This window comes from Labeo rohita, chromosome 3, assembly GCF_022985175.1.
Source record: "Labeo rohita strain BAU-BD-2019 chromosome 3, IGBB_LRoh.1.0, whole genome shotgun sequence".
Lineage (NCBI taxonomy): Eukaryota > Metazoa > Chordata > Actinopteri > Cypriniformes > Cyprinidae > Labeo > Labeo rohita.
In genome coordinates this window covers 10824625-10842583 of record NC_066871.1, presented here as the reverse complement: position 1 = coordinate 10842583, position 17959 = coordinate 10824625, and the positions used below count along the sequence as shown (strand labels likewise).

General features: G+C 34.3%; 2 protein-coding genes across 2 annotated transcripts in view; both read left to right on the top strand.

Moving 5' to 3' along the window:
* Positions 1–4554, top strand: part of card11 (caspase recruitment domain family, member 11) — a 39271-nt gene extending 34717 nt beyond the window's left edge. The window contains exons 23-24 of the mRNA XM_051103038.1: positions 1508–1623; positions 1705–4554. Of these exons, the coding sequence (XP_050958995.1) occupies positions 1508–1623; positions 1705–1909 (321 nt within the window). The 3' untranslated portion in view covers positions 1910–4554. The remainder of the gene's footprint in view (positions 1–1507; positions 1624–1704) is intronic.
* A 9137-nt stretch (positions 4555–13691) lies between these two features.
* Positions 13692–17959, top strand: part of gna12a (guanine nucleotide binding protein (G protein) alpha 12a) — a 40637-nt gene continuing 36369 nt past the window's right edge. Inside the window, exon 1 of the mRNA XM_051103118.1 lies at positions 13692–14482. Coding sequence (XP_050959075.1) covers positions 14162–14482 — 321 coding nt within the window. The 5' untranslated portion in view covers positions 13692–14161. The remainder of the gene's footprint in view (positions 14483–17959) is intronic.

Below are 17959 nucleotides of genomic sequence, written 5' to 3'. Positions count from 1 at the left end.
TTAACTAAAAATATTCTGTAAAAACAATGAACAGCAGGTTTCAGCCTGTCACCATGATGCAAACATGAAATATCAGACATACAGTAGTAGTTCTTAACAGGTTTTTTTATTCAATTGCACTGCTTTTCTATAGTTTTTTTTTTACAAAACATGGATGTGTTTGACTGTTGCAGCATCTAACGTATGAAGTGGCATTATAAAAACGCAGCACTCAAGTTAAAAGAAGTTCACTCCCATCTTCTTGCATGTTTTTCCTTTTCCACTACCCGCGTTGCATCTTTGTCAACAAAAGCGCGTTCTGTGTGAATGGCGTCTAGCAATATGAGCACGTCACATGTGAGTGGTTCATCATGTGCACCGACATGCGGTTGGATCAGTCTTTTCTCTTTACTGTTATCATTGGCATATTGTCAAAGTGTCTAATTCTAACGTTTGCTAACATTTCTATTCAAATTCTTCTATTTCTAAAAAATGTAATTGTGGCAAAACATTAAATTCGAATTAATCAGATTATATGTTGGACCCCAACGTCGGACAGACGTTGCATTATGGTTGAGAATTAAAAAAAAACTAGTTGACGTCAGTATTTGACATTGACTTAACGTTGGAACCTAAAATCAACAAAATATCAACAAACGTCAAATTAACGTTACATTAGACATTGAATTTTGGTCACCTGATGTCGCAACAGAAATGGAACCAAATATCAACATCTTAAGTCGTTGTGTGCCTGCTGGGTATGTAAAATACTTAAAAACACTAACTTGATGAGATTCATACATGAATGTTGATTACATTTGTCATGTAAAAATATAAAATTGAAAATAGAATTTTTTTTTGATAGTGTAAGTCATGTTTGTTTAACCAATAAAATGACTGGGACATGAATTTACGTTTGATTTATAAATAAATGATGCCTTTTTAATGCAGAAAAACACAAGGGACATAAAACAATAAAAAAAAATGTCTCATGACTCCTTTAAACTTGGATTAAGCAATGTTTCACACTTATCATTTTGAAACACTGTTAAAACTACCCATCCTTTCCTCCTCAAAGTGGATCTTTCTCTTTATACAAAAAGACTATATAACCAAGGAGCTCTGTATAAGTCTCACTGTGTTTTATGTGACTGAAAGAAGAATGAGTAGTGGTATGTAGGAGACAAACCTGAAGCTCCTGATGGGTGCAGATGCAATCTGTTTGCTTGGGGTTTATCAGGTGGTTAGATGAGAGGCAGAATATTGTTTTTCACTTGCTAATGTGTCAGGAGATGAGTCTAATTTTCCACTGCAAATCTCACTTGTTCAAGAAGTGTGCCAAAAACAGGACAAAAAATGAGAACCGGCACCTCACTGGATGAGTTCTCAATTCTCCTTTCTGTATTAAATTGTTAATTAGTATATACAATATAGCTTATATTCATCTATATCTACAGCTTTTTAATAATATAAGCCTAAAATGTGTTTTTAAGGAACGTGCTTCATAAATTCGTCTTTTGTTTTTTAGAATAAGCACTGCCTTCTTGAAGCTGATCTGAGCTGTGTGAAAGACTTGTTGAGGAGAGAGATCTACCCCATCATCATCTTCATCAAAATCTGTGAAAGGAACATCAAAAAATTAAGGCAAGAACTTCTCCTAGGTCTTATTCTTGCAAAGACTCATTGCACTCTTAAGTAAGCATTTCTGATGTTTTCCTCAAGCAGGAGGCTCCCTCTGAGGGTGGACTCTGAAGAGGAGTTCTTGAAGATGTGTCGCTCCAAGGAGAAGGAGCTGGAGACGCTGCCGTGCCTGTACGCGAATGTGGAGCCTGACTCATGGGGTGGGGTGGAGGATCTCGTCAAGATCATCAAGGACAAGATTTTTGAGGAGCAGAAGAAGACGGTCTGGGTGGAGCAAGACCTGCTGTGACCTGATCACGGGAGCACGTTATGGCTTACGGCGCACTAAAACTCTGTCTATTTCCAGCTCGGGTGGAATGCATGCATGCAGCACAGGCGTGTGAACAGGAAGTGACTCTGTCAAAGGCGTCAAAGGTGAGGTGTGTTTCTCTCTGCTGTCTAAAAAAAAAAGCAGCAAGCCACGTGGACATGTGATGCTCTTGAAGGTTCACATAGTAAGCAGTGGAAATGTTCTCATCCTAAAGCTTCTTATCTATTATTCTCCTGAAGCGGAGCTGTTGTCAATAAAACATTATCCTTCCCAGCATCCACCTGTAATGCTCAGTATAGCGCTGCCCACTGAATTTCGCTTCAGTTGTGTTCTGGATACTTTGTGTATAACTGTAAATTGAATCTGATGCCACTATTCTTGCAATATACAGTATATACCATTTATAAATTAATATTTGTGACTTCCATATTTATTTTAATACAAGCCCACATTTGTAATGGATAGTCTTTATGCAGATAACACACATGTGGCTTAATCCTGTGCCCATTTTAGCTGCTAAGTACTTGCCAAGGTCATACTGTATTTCAATGGCATTATCTATATTTACATGTCAAGCTACTGACTGTAATTTGCTTTATGTTGGCATTATTTTGGAGTCTGTTTAAGCTGTCATTGATTGAGGCCCTGAATTGGGCTCTTATCTTCTCTAGATGATATCACAGTCAGAGCTATTTCTGGTGTTTACTTTATGTTCCATTCATTACACATGACTTACTTCTTGCCAAATATCATGATTTATAGGTAGCTTAAAAGTAGTATGTAATAATTAAAAGTAACATTTTTTATTAAAAATACATTTAGGGTTAAATGTATGTGAATGTATAAGGGAAAATGTTTAGAATTATTGTTTTTTTTTATAATTCATTTTCTGTGTTGTGATATATTTTTATATCACATTTACATATCATATTTATATATATATAGGGGACATCGGATACAAAATTCACTTTCATGGTGTTTGCATATAAATGTGTGTGGACACAACCACACTGTGATAAAACAATGATAAAAATCCATTCACTCCTTTTTTTTAAATCCTTTTTTATCAAGCCATTTTCAATTTTCTGAGCAGTATGATGTCATACTGCTCAGGCTCCGCCCATGACCACTAATGGAGTGTCCCGTATTAGCATATTTCCATCCTCAGCCATTTTCTCTGTGCTCAAGCAGTTATAGCGACAATGTCTCGTAAACAATGCAGGCGTTTTGTAGTTGGATGTAAAAGTCGACGTCAGGGCCACTGAGGACGCTGTGGATTAGTTTTGTTTTTGATGGTAATGCGCCACCGAATACACGCAAAAATGGAAGAAAGGGGCGGGGTGAGCAGTAGCTCATAATCGTTTAAAGAGACATGCACTGAAAAGGGTGGGTGTAAAAAAGGTAAAAAGGGTGTTGTTTTAGGGTGCTTTCACACCTGTAGGTCGATTGCTTTGTTCTGAAACAGGGATTAAAATTATTACAATGTTGCTTTTTATTCTTGGTGCGGTTCATTTCACACTAGAAAGTTTCTTAACAGACCAAATGTGTTAATACATGCCACATGCGAGTAAACTGTCCTCTCATTGGTCAGAGTTCCATGGTTTATTTTCGCTCAGCTGTCATCCGTCAGGATGGAACAACAACAGCTTTGCGGGCTTATTGTTGCATTTTTTTTTTGTAGCTGTTGTTATATTAATTTATCATTTTGAGCAGAAGTCCAGCATTTGTCGGGAAAACATTTTTAAAACACACTTACTACAAAGAGAGCAACAAGAAAAAGAAATGAAAAGGCGCGCTTTGGTTTTGAATGACGAAGACGTGCCCACACACAGATATTCACAGGTTAACTTAAAGAGGTATTAGCAAAACAACCAAGCTACTGCTGTGAAACTAAGTGCCAGGTGTGAAAGCACCCTTACACGACCGTTGGGGAAGTATGTTGCAGACTCACATTTTAGTAAGTTCAGATTAGAGTATGTATGTTTTATTTTTACATATTACAATACAATACAATTACAATATATATTTTACTTTGCATGACAATGGAACATTGTTTCACTCATATTTTCACATTTTATTTTCACAAAAGTTGAAATTATAACAGCAGACACTTTTATTGCATTTAATATGCTTTCTGTGTAAATAAAATCGCTTTTGTAAATTTAATTTGGTGCAGATGCCAAAAATGCATGTCTTGTTTTTGACCCATAGAGTACGAATATTCTGTTTTGTCACTCAAATAATTAAATATATATTTTTTTATTTAATACATATTTAATTATTTGTATTTTTACTGTATTAATATTCTATTTAATCAGTCATATTGTACAAAAAGTAGTGGGATAAAAACAACCCAGGGCTGGGTGAAATATGGACAAAATGTTTAACCCAACCTTCTAGGTAGTTTTATTTAACGCAACTACTGCTTAAAAATTACTGTATTTCTTGCTTATGAAAATTAACTCAGAATTAACTAGGGCTGCCCCCTAATAGTCGACGAGAAGAGGCTTGGTCGACCAAAAGTTTATTAGCCGCTCTGAGATGGAGGCACTGGTGCGCTCACTTGCTCTTAAAATACTCTGTCATTTTTGGTCATACAGATAAAAGTAATACATCTTTTGAATCTGTATTTGGTGCACTCACAATAACAACAAAACATTGCGCTTTTAAAATAATTTACGAAAGAGGATCTGTATAGACTCTGTGAACTTGAGTGCGAAACTTTGAAACTGTGTATACTTGCTTTACAGAAATAAAAAAATCTATCTATAGAGAGTGAAATGTCTACTTGTAAATGAACCAATTCAAATAGAAAACAAATATTCTCAGACTATGTAATCCATATGAAACATGCATACAGGCGTATCATACTTTGGAGATGATGAATCAGTGTCGTCGACTTGATCTCTTAAGCTGAAAACAAAGAAAGCACTAGTTTATCTATTATTAAACGGTCAAATAATTAAACCGTTAATGCAGTCTCCTTGCTGTTTTCCTTTGACACATTCATAATTATATCTGTCAGTGCATTGTGACAAACTTTTTTGCGTGCACTTGAGCTGTGTAGGCAATTAAAGGCTCATTATTATGATTTATATGGTTTATTAATAAATGTGCGACTAATAGTTGACTAATGCTTAAAATGAATGACTACTAGTCGACCAGAAAAATCTTTAGTCGAGGGTGGCGCTAAAATGAACATTTGTTAATGTGTTCATATTAATAAGTTGAATAATAATTAAAAAATAAACATTATTTAAATAGCTTATTAATAAATGTTCACCTTTTGATTATTGCTGATGCCTCTAGTAATTATACGTCTGATTTTAAATTTACAACCTATTTTGGGTCAGTTTTAACCAGTCATAGTCATTTTTAAACAATAGTTGAGTTAAATAAAACTACCCGGAAGGTTGGGTAAAACATTTAAACCAGCCGCTAGGTTTGTCCATATTTCACCCAGCACTAGGCTGTTTTTAAGAGCGTATACAGTCATGAAAACTGCTTGTGTGATTTAATTATAAAAGAATTATGAAAAAATATTGAACAGTTGGGTCAACAACCCTTACTGACCCCTGTGATTTTAAACATACAGCATATAGATGTCTACATATTTATTGTTGCCACTGGGGAAATTTAATGTACCAACCTAAGCATCTTTTTTTTTAAATAAAAACATCTGTTGTCTAGAAAACAGACTGGAGATAATGTTTGTGTCATATGGAAAAGCATCTTATCCAAGGGATTACATCTTATTTTTTTCATTATATTAAGAAACTGTCTTTTTTGTGTGATCTTCAACTCCTAACCGTTAATTTTTGTTTTTTTATTTTTTAAATCTATTTTTGTAAATATTATTTTATAAACAGACACACGAATGTACTTTGCAGTTTACTGTATGTAATAAATGGTTTTAAGAAGCAAAGTTTCTGTTTTCTGTCATCTGATGAAGATCTTTACGCACATTGTGGTTCAGAAAGAAACTGACACGTTTTTGCTGTTAAAACGAGAATGAAAACGAGTAAAAGGGCTTGAAAAGAAGAGAAATCCTGGAGAGAGTGTGTCACGAGCAGCGCAGTGGAAATTTCAGTTGCTCCCTGACAAGCAGACATCTTGTTGCTTCATGTGGTGTTGGTGGTGGTTCCTTTCAGAGTGGCGTCACTTGCAGACAACAACTCTGACGGTAAACCAACTTTCCACTGTGATTGTAAACACCATTGAAGAGGCTCTCGGATCACTAAAACGAGGAGAAATCGGTTTCATTTTACACAACGCGTCACGTTGTTTACAACCTGAAAAGACTTACTTTCTTCAGTCATCTTGTGTTATTCAGAGTGAATAGAAATGCTGTTTAAATATGCCAGGTTATTGTTTAAAGTGGTTAATATTAATGCACAAAGGCCAAGGGGAAGTAGAGATATGAAAATATAATTTGCACATCAATGCAAACACATTATGTTTTGAAAGTCCTGGGCAAACAATGCTGGTTTCTGCTCATTGTAGTCCGGGCGCTTTAGAGATTCTGCACAAACTAATTTGTATCCTTTATCATAATATATTCAAAGCATCCAGTCTCTACAACCCCGATTGAGCTTTTCTCATCGCCGTACCTTACAGCGGTTTTTGTTTGTGCCTTTCTCACACAGCTGATCGCTACAGGAAGTGGCGCGTACGTCGCCAGCGTGTCACTACATGGCAGATGGCTTGCCAGTCTGTTAAAAGCGGTGGTCGCTGCATCCATCAGTCAAACGTGTGAGGGGCACCGGAGCTGAGGTGTCATTGTAATAGACTCTCGGTGAAAGAGTGTCTGTCACAGACTTCCGAACTATAGTGTCTGGGCCATCTGTATCTCCCTATTTCACCCACAGCTTCAAAAGCCATCAGATCCCACTCATCCTTTGTTCTGAGAAGCACAAGGCGTTTAGCTCCTCTTCTAGCTGCTCAACAAAGCACAGATAAATGTGTTTTCCGCACGGTTAAATATGTTTTCGAATGTGCGAGGAACTTTGTGCCTTTGTTACAGCTGTTAACAAAAACATTTTCAAGATCATTGCTTTGATTAGGAGGGAAAAGCATTTGCTCATCGTTTGCATCCTTGAAAGGTGTTTAATGCTCATATGCATCTCATTTATGTTCATATTATCGTCGAAGACTGACACGGAAGAGAAGAAATTCTTGTTTGAACCACTCATGGACTATTTTAACACTGTCCTTACTACCTTTCTGGGCCTTGAACGTGTCAGTGTTGCTGTCTATGCAGCATCAGAAAGCTTAATTTGTGTTCTGAAGATCTTATGGGTTTGAAACGTCATGAGGGTGAGTAATTTTTGGGTGAACTGTCCCTTTAAGATTTATATTTCTTTCTTTTTTCCCTCCTTCCTCTTGATAAACGTTGGCTTGTTTTTTCCAGCAAGCCTTCTTCAGTGTAATAACAGGCATTTTTCATTGTGGCCATCAAGTACAGACCTCCATTAATGACACATACACTTGTCCATGTTTGAGAGTCATTATGGCGGAATCAAAGAGTGGCATAAATTTAATTATTTGCTGTTTTATTTATTTAACTAGACATTTTCCTCTATAGTCCTTTGAGACCACATGCCCGCTGGGTTTGGTTTATTCTTATCTCACTTAATTAGGCTGGACAAAGCTTTGAATCTGTTTTCTGTTTTACTTTCCCTTGTTAAATGAGTTTGCCAAGCGTTTGTGCCTGAAAACATTATTTCGTCAACTCTTTGTTCTGTGTTCTTGAGGAGTAGTTTTGTATAACCTTTTAAAAGAAGAAATAGGAAGCTCTTGCCCTACAACAACAGTTCATGGTGAACGGGCTGCAGAGCAAATAAAAAATGAAATGAAATGAAATAAAATAAAATAAAATAAAATAAAATAAAATAAAATATTATTTTAATAAAAATAATAATAATAAAATAACAATAAAAGTAAATAAAATGAAGTACATACTAATATGAAATAACATAACAACTAGTGTAACAATAATAATAATAAAAAAACTAAATAAAATGAGATAAAAACAACAAAATAAAATAACAATAAAATAACAATAATAATACAATAAAGTAATAATAAATTAAAATAATAACATAAAAATAAAACAAAACAAAACATTAAGAATAATAAAATAAAAAATAAAATGAAACAAAAAATAACAACATAAAATAAAAAATATAAAACAAAACAAAAAAAATAACAAATAAAATGAAACAACATAACAAAATGAAACAACATCAATGAAATAAAAAAAACATACAAAATAAAAGAAAAGAAAACTAAATTAAACTAAATTATAACTTGACATAAAATAACAAGAAAAATAAAACAAAATAAAGTAAAACATAAAATAAATAAATAAATGAAATGAAAATGAAATAAAACAACAACATAACATAAATGAAATTTAAAAAACAAAAATAAAACAAAACAAAAAATAAAATAAAAATGTAACTAAATTAAATTAAAATAACATAACATAAAAAACAAAATAAAATAAAACAAAAAATAAAATAAATAAAAAACAAAAAACATAGCATAACATAAAATAAAATAGGACTTTTGCATCACTATGAACATGCATGCTTTTTAAGTTTAAGTTTAAGCCCTTTTAATTTCTTAAATAAAACGCATTAAAGAGTGAAGGATTTCTTTTTTGCTGACATACGCATGCTGTGCTCACTCACCAGAATATGCAAAAGACTTACCATAAGACGAGCTTTGCTACACCAAACAATTTGTTATTCAGAGTGACTTACCAAAAGCATATTGCCATAAATGGTGGTCTGTGATGGGTACATGTATTAATGAATAATAATCTGAATTAATTCATATTATTTTAATGATAATTTATTTTTATTACCTTAATAATTAATAATAACTATTTTAATTAATTTTAATTAATTGTTTGTTTTATATATAATTTAATTTAATTATCGTTGTTCTAATTATATTGATTTTTTATATATTATTTATGCAAACATCAGGTAGAAAAGCTCCAATGCATCTTACATGGTAAATTAAATACAACAAATGAACAGTTCCATGATTTCCCAAAATTATAGCACTTGGTGCTCCATTGTTGCCTCTTCTTCAAAGCATGGTGGGAAACATGGATGACAGTGCTGCTTACTTCGGCGTTAGCTTGGCTTCAACAGCCTCCAAGAATGCTATCAAGAGCAATTTGCCCAATGAGAAGAATGGATACTTGCATATTTGTGTGTTGCTTTTTGATTTGGTGATCAAAATGTGTAATCATGGTCGCGTTGCTCTCTGAAAGCCTCTTCAGCTGCGTTTCGCGTGCATGTTGATTTCATCTTTCCTCCAAAAACCCAGTCCAATTAACCTCCTGCTTGAAAATCAACTTGAAAGCTTTTCCATTAAATGTTTTCCTTGTGCACATCAACTCAACAAATAGGTTTAAGAACTCTGAATCGCGACCACGGTAATCAGAGTGTGTTTTTTCCAAAGCTGTGAATGACATTGAATAATCTACTTGGAGGAGGAACGAAAAAATTGTCACTATTTATATGCTAATGTCAGAAGTCCTGTTTTATTATATGTAGGTGGTCAGTGGCACAAAATTAGCCCGCTTGACTTTTCTGCACCTGTGCAGCTGTGTCTTTTAATAAAGAAATGTCTTTGTGTTGCTGTGCTGGGAAAATGTTTAATTATTAAATAGCATTTTATGTTGTTGACAGAATGTGCAATGTTCTGGCACATAATGGGAGTGGAGGAATGATCTTTGACAAATGATATTTAGATTAAGAATATGTTTATGTTTTATGATATGTTTTTTTTTACATGTGGGTTTTCTTTCTTTCTTTCTTTCTCTCTCTCTTTCTTTCTTTCTTTTCTGGTTGACACTTATGCATCTAACAGAGCTCATTTTGCAATAAACAAATGATGTGTATGGATGAGAAACTATGATTTAAAGGAAATGCATGAATGTAAGCGCAGGTTAACACTGCCCTCTGCTGAATGAACAGTTATTTTTCATTATTATGCAAGCAGAAGAGGACAGGAAGAGCCTTTTCTAGATCTCCGATGTATAACATCTCATGAAAAATCAAACTATATATATACATATATATATCTGAAATCTAAGTAGCATTTTTTTATAAGTTGAATAGGCAAGTTATAACCATGTGGTTGACTTTCTAACTTGCTATCAAACTAAATGCACATTTTCACTAACAACGATGGAATTTGTAACTCAAACTCAGAAATGTCGAATTGTCATCAAAATTGTGAAAAGCAATATTTGTCAGACATTATTAAAAGAAGTGTCTATAATTAAGGGGTTATTAAAATAAAAAGCGGTATTTGGCTGGTTATGATCACCATTGCAGCTCACTTGGGAGACCCGCTCAAAAATTAACATGACTATGAATATGACACTTGAGAAAGGACAGCATCTAAAAACTACTTCAGAAATGACTTGAATACAGCTCTTCTATGGTTAACCAAATTAACAAAAAGTATTGGATTTTTTCCCAATGATTATATGCAGGTAATTCATTTTTGTTGGGGGGACGGGGAGCCATTGATTTATATAATGTCCATTTGCTTACATATTAAAGAAACCCTCACTGCTAATACTGTAATTATACAAAAAACACATTCAAAGCAGATCTCGTCTTTCCGAACCATGTAATGAAATAAATCGACTCTTAAAGGAGAAGTTCACTTCCAGAACCAAAATTTACAAATAATTTACTTACTCCCTTGTCATCATGTTCATGTCTTTCTTTCCTCAGTCATAAAGAAATCATTTTCTTTAGAGGAAAACATTTTAGGATTTCTCTCCATATAGTGGACTTCAATGTTGTCCCCAAGTTTGAACATCCAAAATGCAGTTTAAACACAGCTTCAAAGGGCGCTAAATGATCCCTAGCGAAACGATTGGTTATGTTCTAAAAAAAAAACTTTACAGTTTAGTTACTTTTTATCTTCAAACGCTCATCTTGTCTAGCTCTGCGTGAACTCTGCGTATTCCGGTTCATGACAGTTAGGGTATGTCGGAAAACTCCCATCTCATTTTCTTCTCTGGATTCAAAATCATCCTACATTGCTGTTTTACTTTTTTTGTAACGGCTGTTTGATCTTATTTGCACGTTCATTTTGTAAACACTGGGTCGGTAGTTCTGCAGCAATATAGGATGATTTTAAAGTTGGAGGAGAAAATGAGATGGGAGTTTTTTGACATACCCTAACTGTCTTGAACTGGAATACACAGAGTTCAGATGCACATTGCAGAGAATAGACAAGACGAGTGTTTGAGGTTAAAAAGTATATAGAAAATAACCAATCGTTTTGCTATAAGACCCTACTTCCTCATCTGGGATCGTTTAAAGCCCTTTGAAGCTGCATTTAAACTTCATTTTGGAAGTTCAAACTTGGTGGCACCATAAAAGTCCACTATATGGAGCGAAATCCGGAAATGTTTTCCTCGAAAAACCTAATTTTTTTGCGACTGAAGAAAGAAAGACATGAACATCTTGGATGACAAGGGGGTAAATAAATTACCTATAAATTTTAGTTCTGGAAGTGAACTACTCCTTTAAGATTCATTTGTTTCAAGAATCGGTTACATCTGTTGTGTCGTATGATTTGAGCCACTAAAACGAACTGGTTCGTAAGAGTCATGTATGCATGAATCAGACTACACAGGTGGAGTTGTTTGTATTTTTCTGTGCAGCCCACAAGACTAATGCAACAAAAAGACATTTCTTCACATTATTTGCAGCAGGCTCTTCTGGATCTATTGAATCACATTCAGTACAGACTGCAAGCTCACATTCACAGCTCAGGTAAAATATGATTTATTTCACCTCGGCGCTGAATAAAGGAGGTGAAGTTTGTGACAATAAAGTATTGCAGGAAACACTGATACAGCCAGGGGAACGTCTAACTTGGTATAATATGAATATATTAATTTAAATAATTAACAACGATACCCATAGTTGAGGGAGTTCGTTTAGCAGAATGCAGTGATATTTGCAGTGCTGTACAAAGGCGATGTCAACATCCCAGTAAAAGATGATTCTGCACATTCGGGGGAAAAAAAAGTACAAAAGCTGAGCTGTCTGGGGCGGTACCTTTTCAAAAGGTACACTTTTGTACCTTCTAGGCACTAATTTGTACACTTTAGGTACTAATGTGTAACTTTAAGGTACCAATATGGACCCTTTATGTAGAAAGGTGTACCTTTTAAAAAGGTACTGGCCCAGTGACAGCCTTTATTTTATCTGTGAGTGTGAGATATTAAGAATATATAGGACCATTCTAATGAAGACTGATTAATCAGGAAATGTGTACCCTATATCACATGAGACAAAAAAAGGTCAAATTGTGTAACCTTAAGGGGATAGTTAATGAAAAAATGAAAATGAGCCCATTATTTACTCACCCTTAAAGCATCCTAGGTGTATATGACTTCCTTCTTTCAGACAAAGCAAACGGAATTATATTAAAAATTGTTCTGGCTCCTTCAAGCTTTATAATGCAGTGGAAGGGTGTTTCTCTTCATCAGTCTAAGTCTAATAAACCACATACATCCATAATAAGGTGTCTCCTTTAGTGAATCGACGCATTTTTGTGAGAGAAATATCCATATTTAAAACATAAAACAGTTTCGGGCGGATGACGTAGTACTTCGGCATTGCACATCCTCCGCTCTGGAGTGACGAACGCGGGCGTACAATGGAGAGATCAAAACAAAACAACGGTCATGAATTAAAAGTACAAAACGAAGATTTGTAAAGAAATCTGTCGGAGGATTTTGATACAAGCCAAGAGGAGACTGGTTTTCCTTTGCCAAAATCAGGAAACTTCATCCATATTTTGTCACTGATCCAAATGTTTGCATCACATGTTTCACATACACTACCAGTCAAAAGTTTTTTAAAACAGTTTTTGATTTTTAATTTTTTAAAGAATTCTCTTCTTCTCACCAAGCCTGCCTTTATTTGATCCCAAATACAGCAAAAGCAGCAATATTATGAAATATTTTTACTATTTAAAATAACTGTTTTCTATTTGAATATATTTTAAAATGTAATTTATTCCTGTGATTAAAGCTACATTTTCAGCATCATTACTCCAGTCTTCAGTGTCACATGATCCTTCAGAAATCATTGTAATATGCTGATTTGCTGTTCAAGAAACATTTATTATTATTATTGTCATCAATATTTTAAAAAGTTGAGTAGATTTTTGTGTGTGTGTGTGTGGGGGGGTTCTATTCAAAGTTCTACTCAGCTGTTTTCAGCATAATAATAATAATAATAATAAATGTTTTTGAGCAGCAAATCATTATATTACAATGATTTCTGAAGGATCATGACTGGAGTAATGATGCTAAAAATTCAGCTTTGAAATCACAGGAATAAATTATATTTTAAAATATATTCAATTAGAAAACAGTTATTTTAAATAACAATAATATTTCATTTTTTTCTGTTTTTGCTGTACTTTAGATCAAATAAATACAGGCTTGGTGAGCAGAAGAGACTTAAAAAAAAAAAAAAATCTTACTGTTCAAAAATGTTTGACTGGTAGTGTACCTTTTACTAGGTTTCTTGTTTTAATGCTGCCACACAGACGACAGCGCTAATAGACGGCAAGGGGTCCACAGACACTGTATATCAATGACATTTCTGACAGTGTCTGGAATCCCCCCAAACGCCCCACTCGGCCCCCTACCGACCATACAATCAACAGCAGGAGGGGCGTCAGTCCAGCAAAGAAACTTCCCACAACTGCGAGGAAACATCAGAAAGTCGCTTGCGCTGCTCCAGAATGAACTTTTGGAACTTACGTCGCTACCAGTATATAAAGGAATACGGTTTCCAGCTGAGTAACATCTCCTGACAACATTTAGCGCTTGATGTTTTTTTTCATTACGACGAACAACGGATTTGTTTAGTAGACAGTTGCCTTTCTTCATAGTTTTAACGGACAACAGTGGTGGCTTTGCTGGGGAAGGACCACTTCAAGTGTGAACGCCTTTACAGATGTCTTTATAATGGAGTAAAATGCTTGTTTTGTTTAAGCCTTTTCCTTTTAGTGTTTGTTTTAACCGGTGAATAATCACAGCAGATGTTTACCGGCGCCCGCGGAGTCTGTTCCATGTAGATTTTGTGTAAAACATAACGTAAAGTTCTTTGGCACTTTAATGAATACATCAGGTGGTAACTAACCGCGTTCAAGTTGGAAAGGATGGCTGGCGTGGTGCGCACCCTGAGCCGGTGTCTGCTGCCCGCTGAGGCCGCTCACGATGACAGGAGTAATGGGAAAGGACGAGACCGCGAGCGCGATGTGAACCAGAAGCGCGAGGCGAAGCGGCGCAGTCGCGAGATTGATGCCATGATCGAGCGCGAGAAGCGCTCGGTCCGGCGTCTCGTGAAGATCCTGCTGCTGGGCGCCGGAGAGAGCGGCAAATCCACATTCCTCAAACAAATGAGGATCATCCACGGCAAAGAGTTTGACCAGAAAGCGCTGCTCGACTTCAGGGATACAATCTTTGAGAATGTCATCAAGGTAACGGTGACAGTTTGTGTGAGGTTTTCTTGTTTCTGACGTCATAGCTGTCGGTTTTGTTTGTCAATAATTTTGTGACAAACTACCAGTCAAAAGTTTTTGAACAGTAAGATTCATTCTGCTCACCAAGCCTGCATTTACTGGATCCAAAAAAACAGCAAAAGCAGTAATATTGTGAAATATTTTTACTATTTAAAATAACTGCTTTCTATTTGAATATATTTAAAAATGTAATTTATTTCTGTGATCAAAGCTACATTTTCAGCCTCATTACTCGAGTCTTCAGTGTCACATGATCCTTCAGAAATCCACTGAGTACATTTTTTTCAGGATTCTTTGCTGAATAGAAAGATCCAAAGATCAGCATTTATCTGAAATAAAACGATTTTGAGACATTATAAACTACTCCATTCAAAAGCTTGAAGACTGTATTTTTTATTTTTATTTTTTTTTGCAATAGAAATGATAGAAATTAATACTTTTATTTAGCAAGGATGTTTTAAACTGATTAAAAGTGATGACAAAATGCTTTTCTTCTGAACGTTCTATTCATCAAAGAAACCTGAAAATTCTACTCAGCTGTTTTCAACCTAATAAATGTTTTTTTTTTTTTTTTTTTTTGTTTTTTTGTGCAGCAAATCAGAATATTAGAATGATTTCAGACGGATCATGTGACTGCAGTTATGATGCTAAAATTCAGCTTGAAATCAAAGGAATACATTACATTTTAAAATATATTTGAATAGAAAGCACTCATTTTTAATAGGAAAAAGTATTTCAGAATTGTACTGTTTTTACTGTACTTTGGATCAAATAAATCCAGGCTTGGTCAGCAAAAGCGACTTCTTTAAAAAACATTAAAAATCTTTAAAATGAAAAAAGATTAAAAAGTGTTCAAAAACTTTTGACTGGTAGTGTAGTTCATTTCTAAATTCATCCATTCATGCATAAACTGCTTAGACTAGCTTTAAAGGTTAGACACCTAATTTTATTTTTCCGCTATACTGGTCCTAACTTTTTAAAGTCAGTTACGTAAAACGTAGATTGATCTACTACAAACACCATGGTTAAACTATGGTTAGTGTAGCAAAACCATGTTTAATTTGTGATTACCATGGTTTAACTAGTAACCATGTTGTTTTGGTTTTGTTTGTAGTAAAACCATGGTTAATTTTCGTAAGTAAGACTGATAACCACTTGGTTTACTGCTAGTTCGTCAAACTAGTTCTTAACGTGGTGACTATGATTATGCAACAGGCCCCTAATAATATTTAGAGAAAATATTATTAAAGACAGATACATAGATAATTTATTTATTTATTTAGTTTATACATTTTATCATATTTAAGAAATAAATTAAAAACAGATAGACTGACTGACAGACAGACTGATTTGAAATGCCAGATTTTTTTTTAGCATATAGGCATTATATTTCATTAGACAGATGGGTGACTGTATGGATGAACTGATAAAGAAAATAGATCATTAATAATTTAAATAAAATAATACTGTTGTATTGCGTCAGAACATCTTAAAATTGTGTTGTGTCAAGTTGTTTATTTATTCTGAGGTCACCAAGGCCAAGTTTCCTTGTCCAAACTTGGCTGTTTCCTGCTGTGACATGCACTTTTGTCGCAATAAGTAAAACAAACATTCTCCACAGAAATGAGAAACACAAATAAATACATTTTTTTTGCATTCAGCATAATTAATACTTCCCCAAAGTTTGTGCTTCAGCAATCAGAAAGTGATCACATGAACTCGCATCACATGAACCGTGATCTTACACTGCCAAACATGCAGACTCACATGAGTTACTATCAACTCTTTCTTTATTTATATGTCCAGATCAGTTGATTATTCAGAGGTTTTGGACAACTTTTCCATGTGAAAATATTCACTTTTCCTAGTAACTGCTGTTAGTCATGTGATGGTTGCTTTAGGCATCTGCTCTACCGCAAATCAGAATCCCAAGGGATTGTTCTTGGGCCATTTCCTTGTAAGCACGTCTATTTAGGATGTCTGTGTTTAATAACAGTGGCTTGACTCACAGCTCGGAGTTAACGGGAAAGGAGTGAAAATGCATCCCAGAATGTGAGAAAGTGGGCCTGGGGCTGTTGGAGTTACAGAGGAACATAAAGAACAATGTTTGGCCTTTCTGGTAGAAGCAACTTTTACATTTGCAGGCTGGCAACTGTTCTCTGGTAATTACACCAGAAGACTAAGCTTAGCTGTCTTTATGATTAGCAGTACATTGAGTCACATTGTTTGGTCTAGGTTCATCCCTGGCTGTGTTATGAACGAAGAGATTGTGTCTGACTTATCATTGTGATCAGCTCATGTGCTTTCTGAGCTCACGTGTTTTTGGATGTCTCAATATGTTCTGATTTTTCCCCTATCTGTGTACTTTCTGCACTTGTGTCTTCCTCTCTTTATCTTTTACTCGGTTTTACATTTGGCTTGGGAAGTTTACTGATGGCATCTGATGTGATCATAGTGAAGCCTTTGAGATTAGTTGCTGATGGCAGAAGACTCTAATTACTGCCTGCATCTGTGATACAATAGGGATAGAGAAGATCTAAAGTTCTTTTCATGTTGTTCAATACGTCTATGTGCTTAACAAGCACTAGCTGACTGAGTCAGACCTTCTGTGGGGTTTGTTTATAAAAGAGCTTTGTTAAAAAGTCAGTGCACTGTGCATCATCTTGTCACTCTTTATTCTCTGATTTTATGTCATGAGATGTAGTTATATAGATCAATGCTCATTTTTGTCTTATCTAATAATATATTAAAATCAAAAATTCATACAGCAGGCAGAAACATGCAGAAAAACATAAAACAGAAAATTATATTGTAGTAAGGATCTTTACAAACCCTCATAACTGGGTATTTGGTTAATTTGATTTTTTTGACAAGACAGATAAAATATGAATCCATAGTTTGATATTTGTAATAATACTACTACTAATAATAATAAATTAGTGTTGTCAAATCGATTAATCATGATTAATCGCATCCAAAATAAGAGTTTGTAAAAGTTTGTGTGTACTGTGTATATTTATATGTAAATACACACACATAGATGTATATATTTATGTGTGTATATATATTTTTCTTTTATTTATTTATGATTTATATTATACAAAATTATAAATACATACTACATATATATATATATATATATATATATACAAACACACATAATTGTATATATTTAAGACATTTTCTTAACATTACATTACATTTTTCATTACATTTTTATATATGTATATATGTGTGTGTGTATATATATACACACACATCCATACATTATGTAAGTAAAAACTTTTATTTTAGATTAATTGCGATTAATCACGATTAATCAATTCGACAGCACTATAATAAATACAAAATAAATAAAGCACTTGAAAAACCTTTGAAAAAAAAATGTATTATTCAATTAAGCCTAACTACATTATTCATTAAACAAATCTTAAT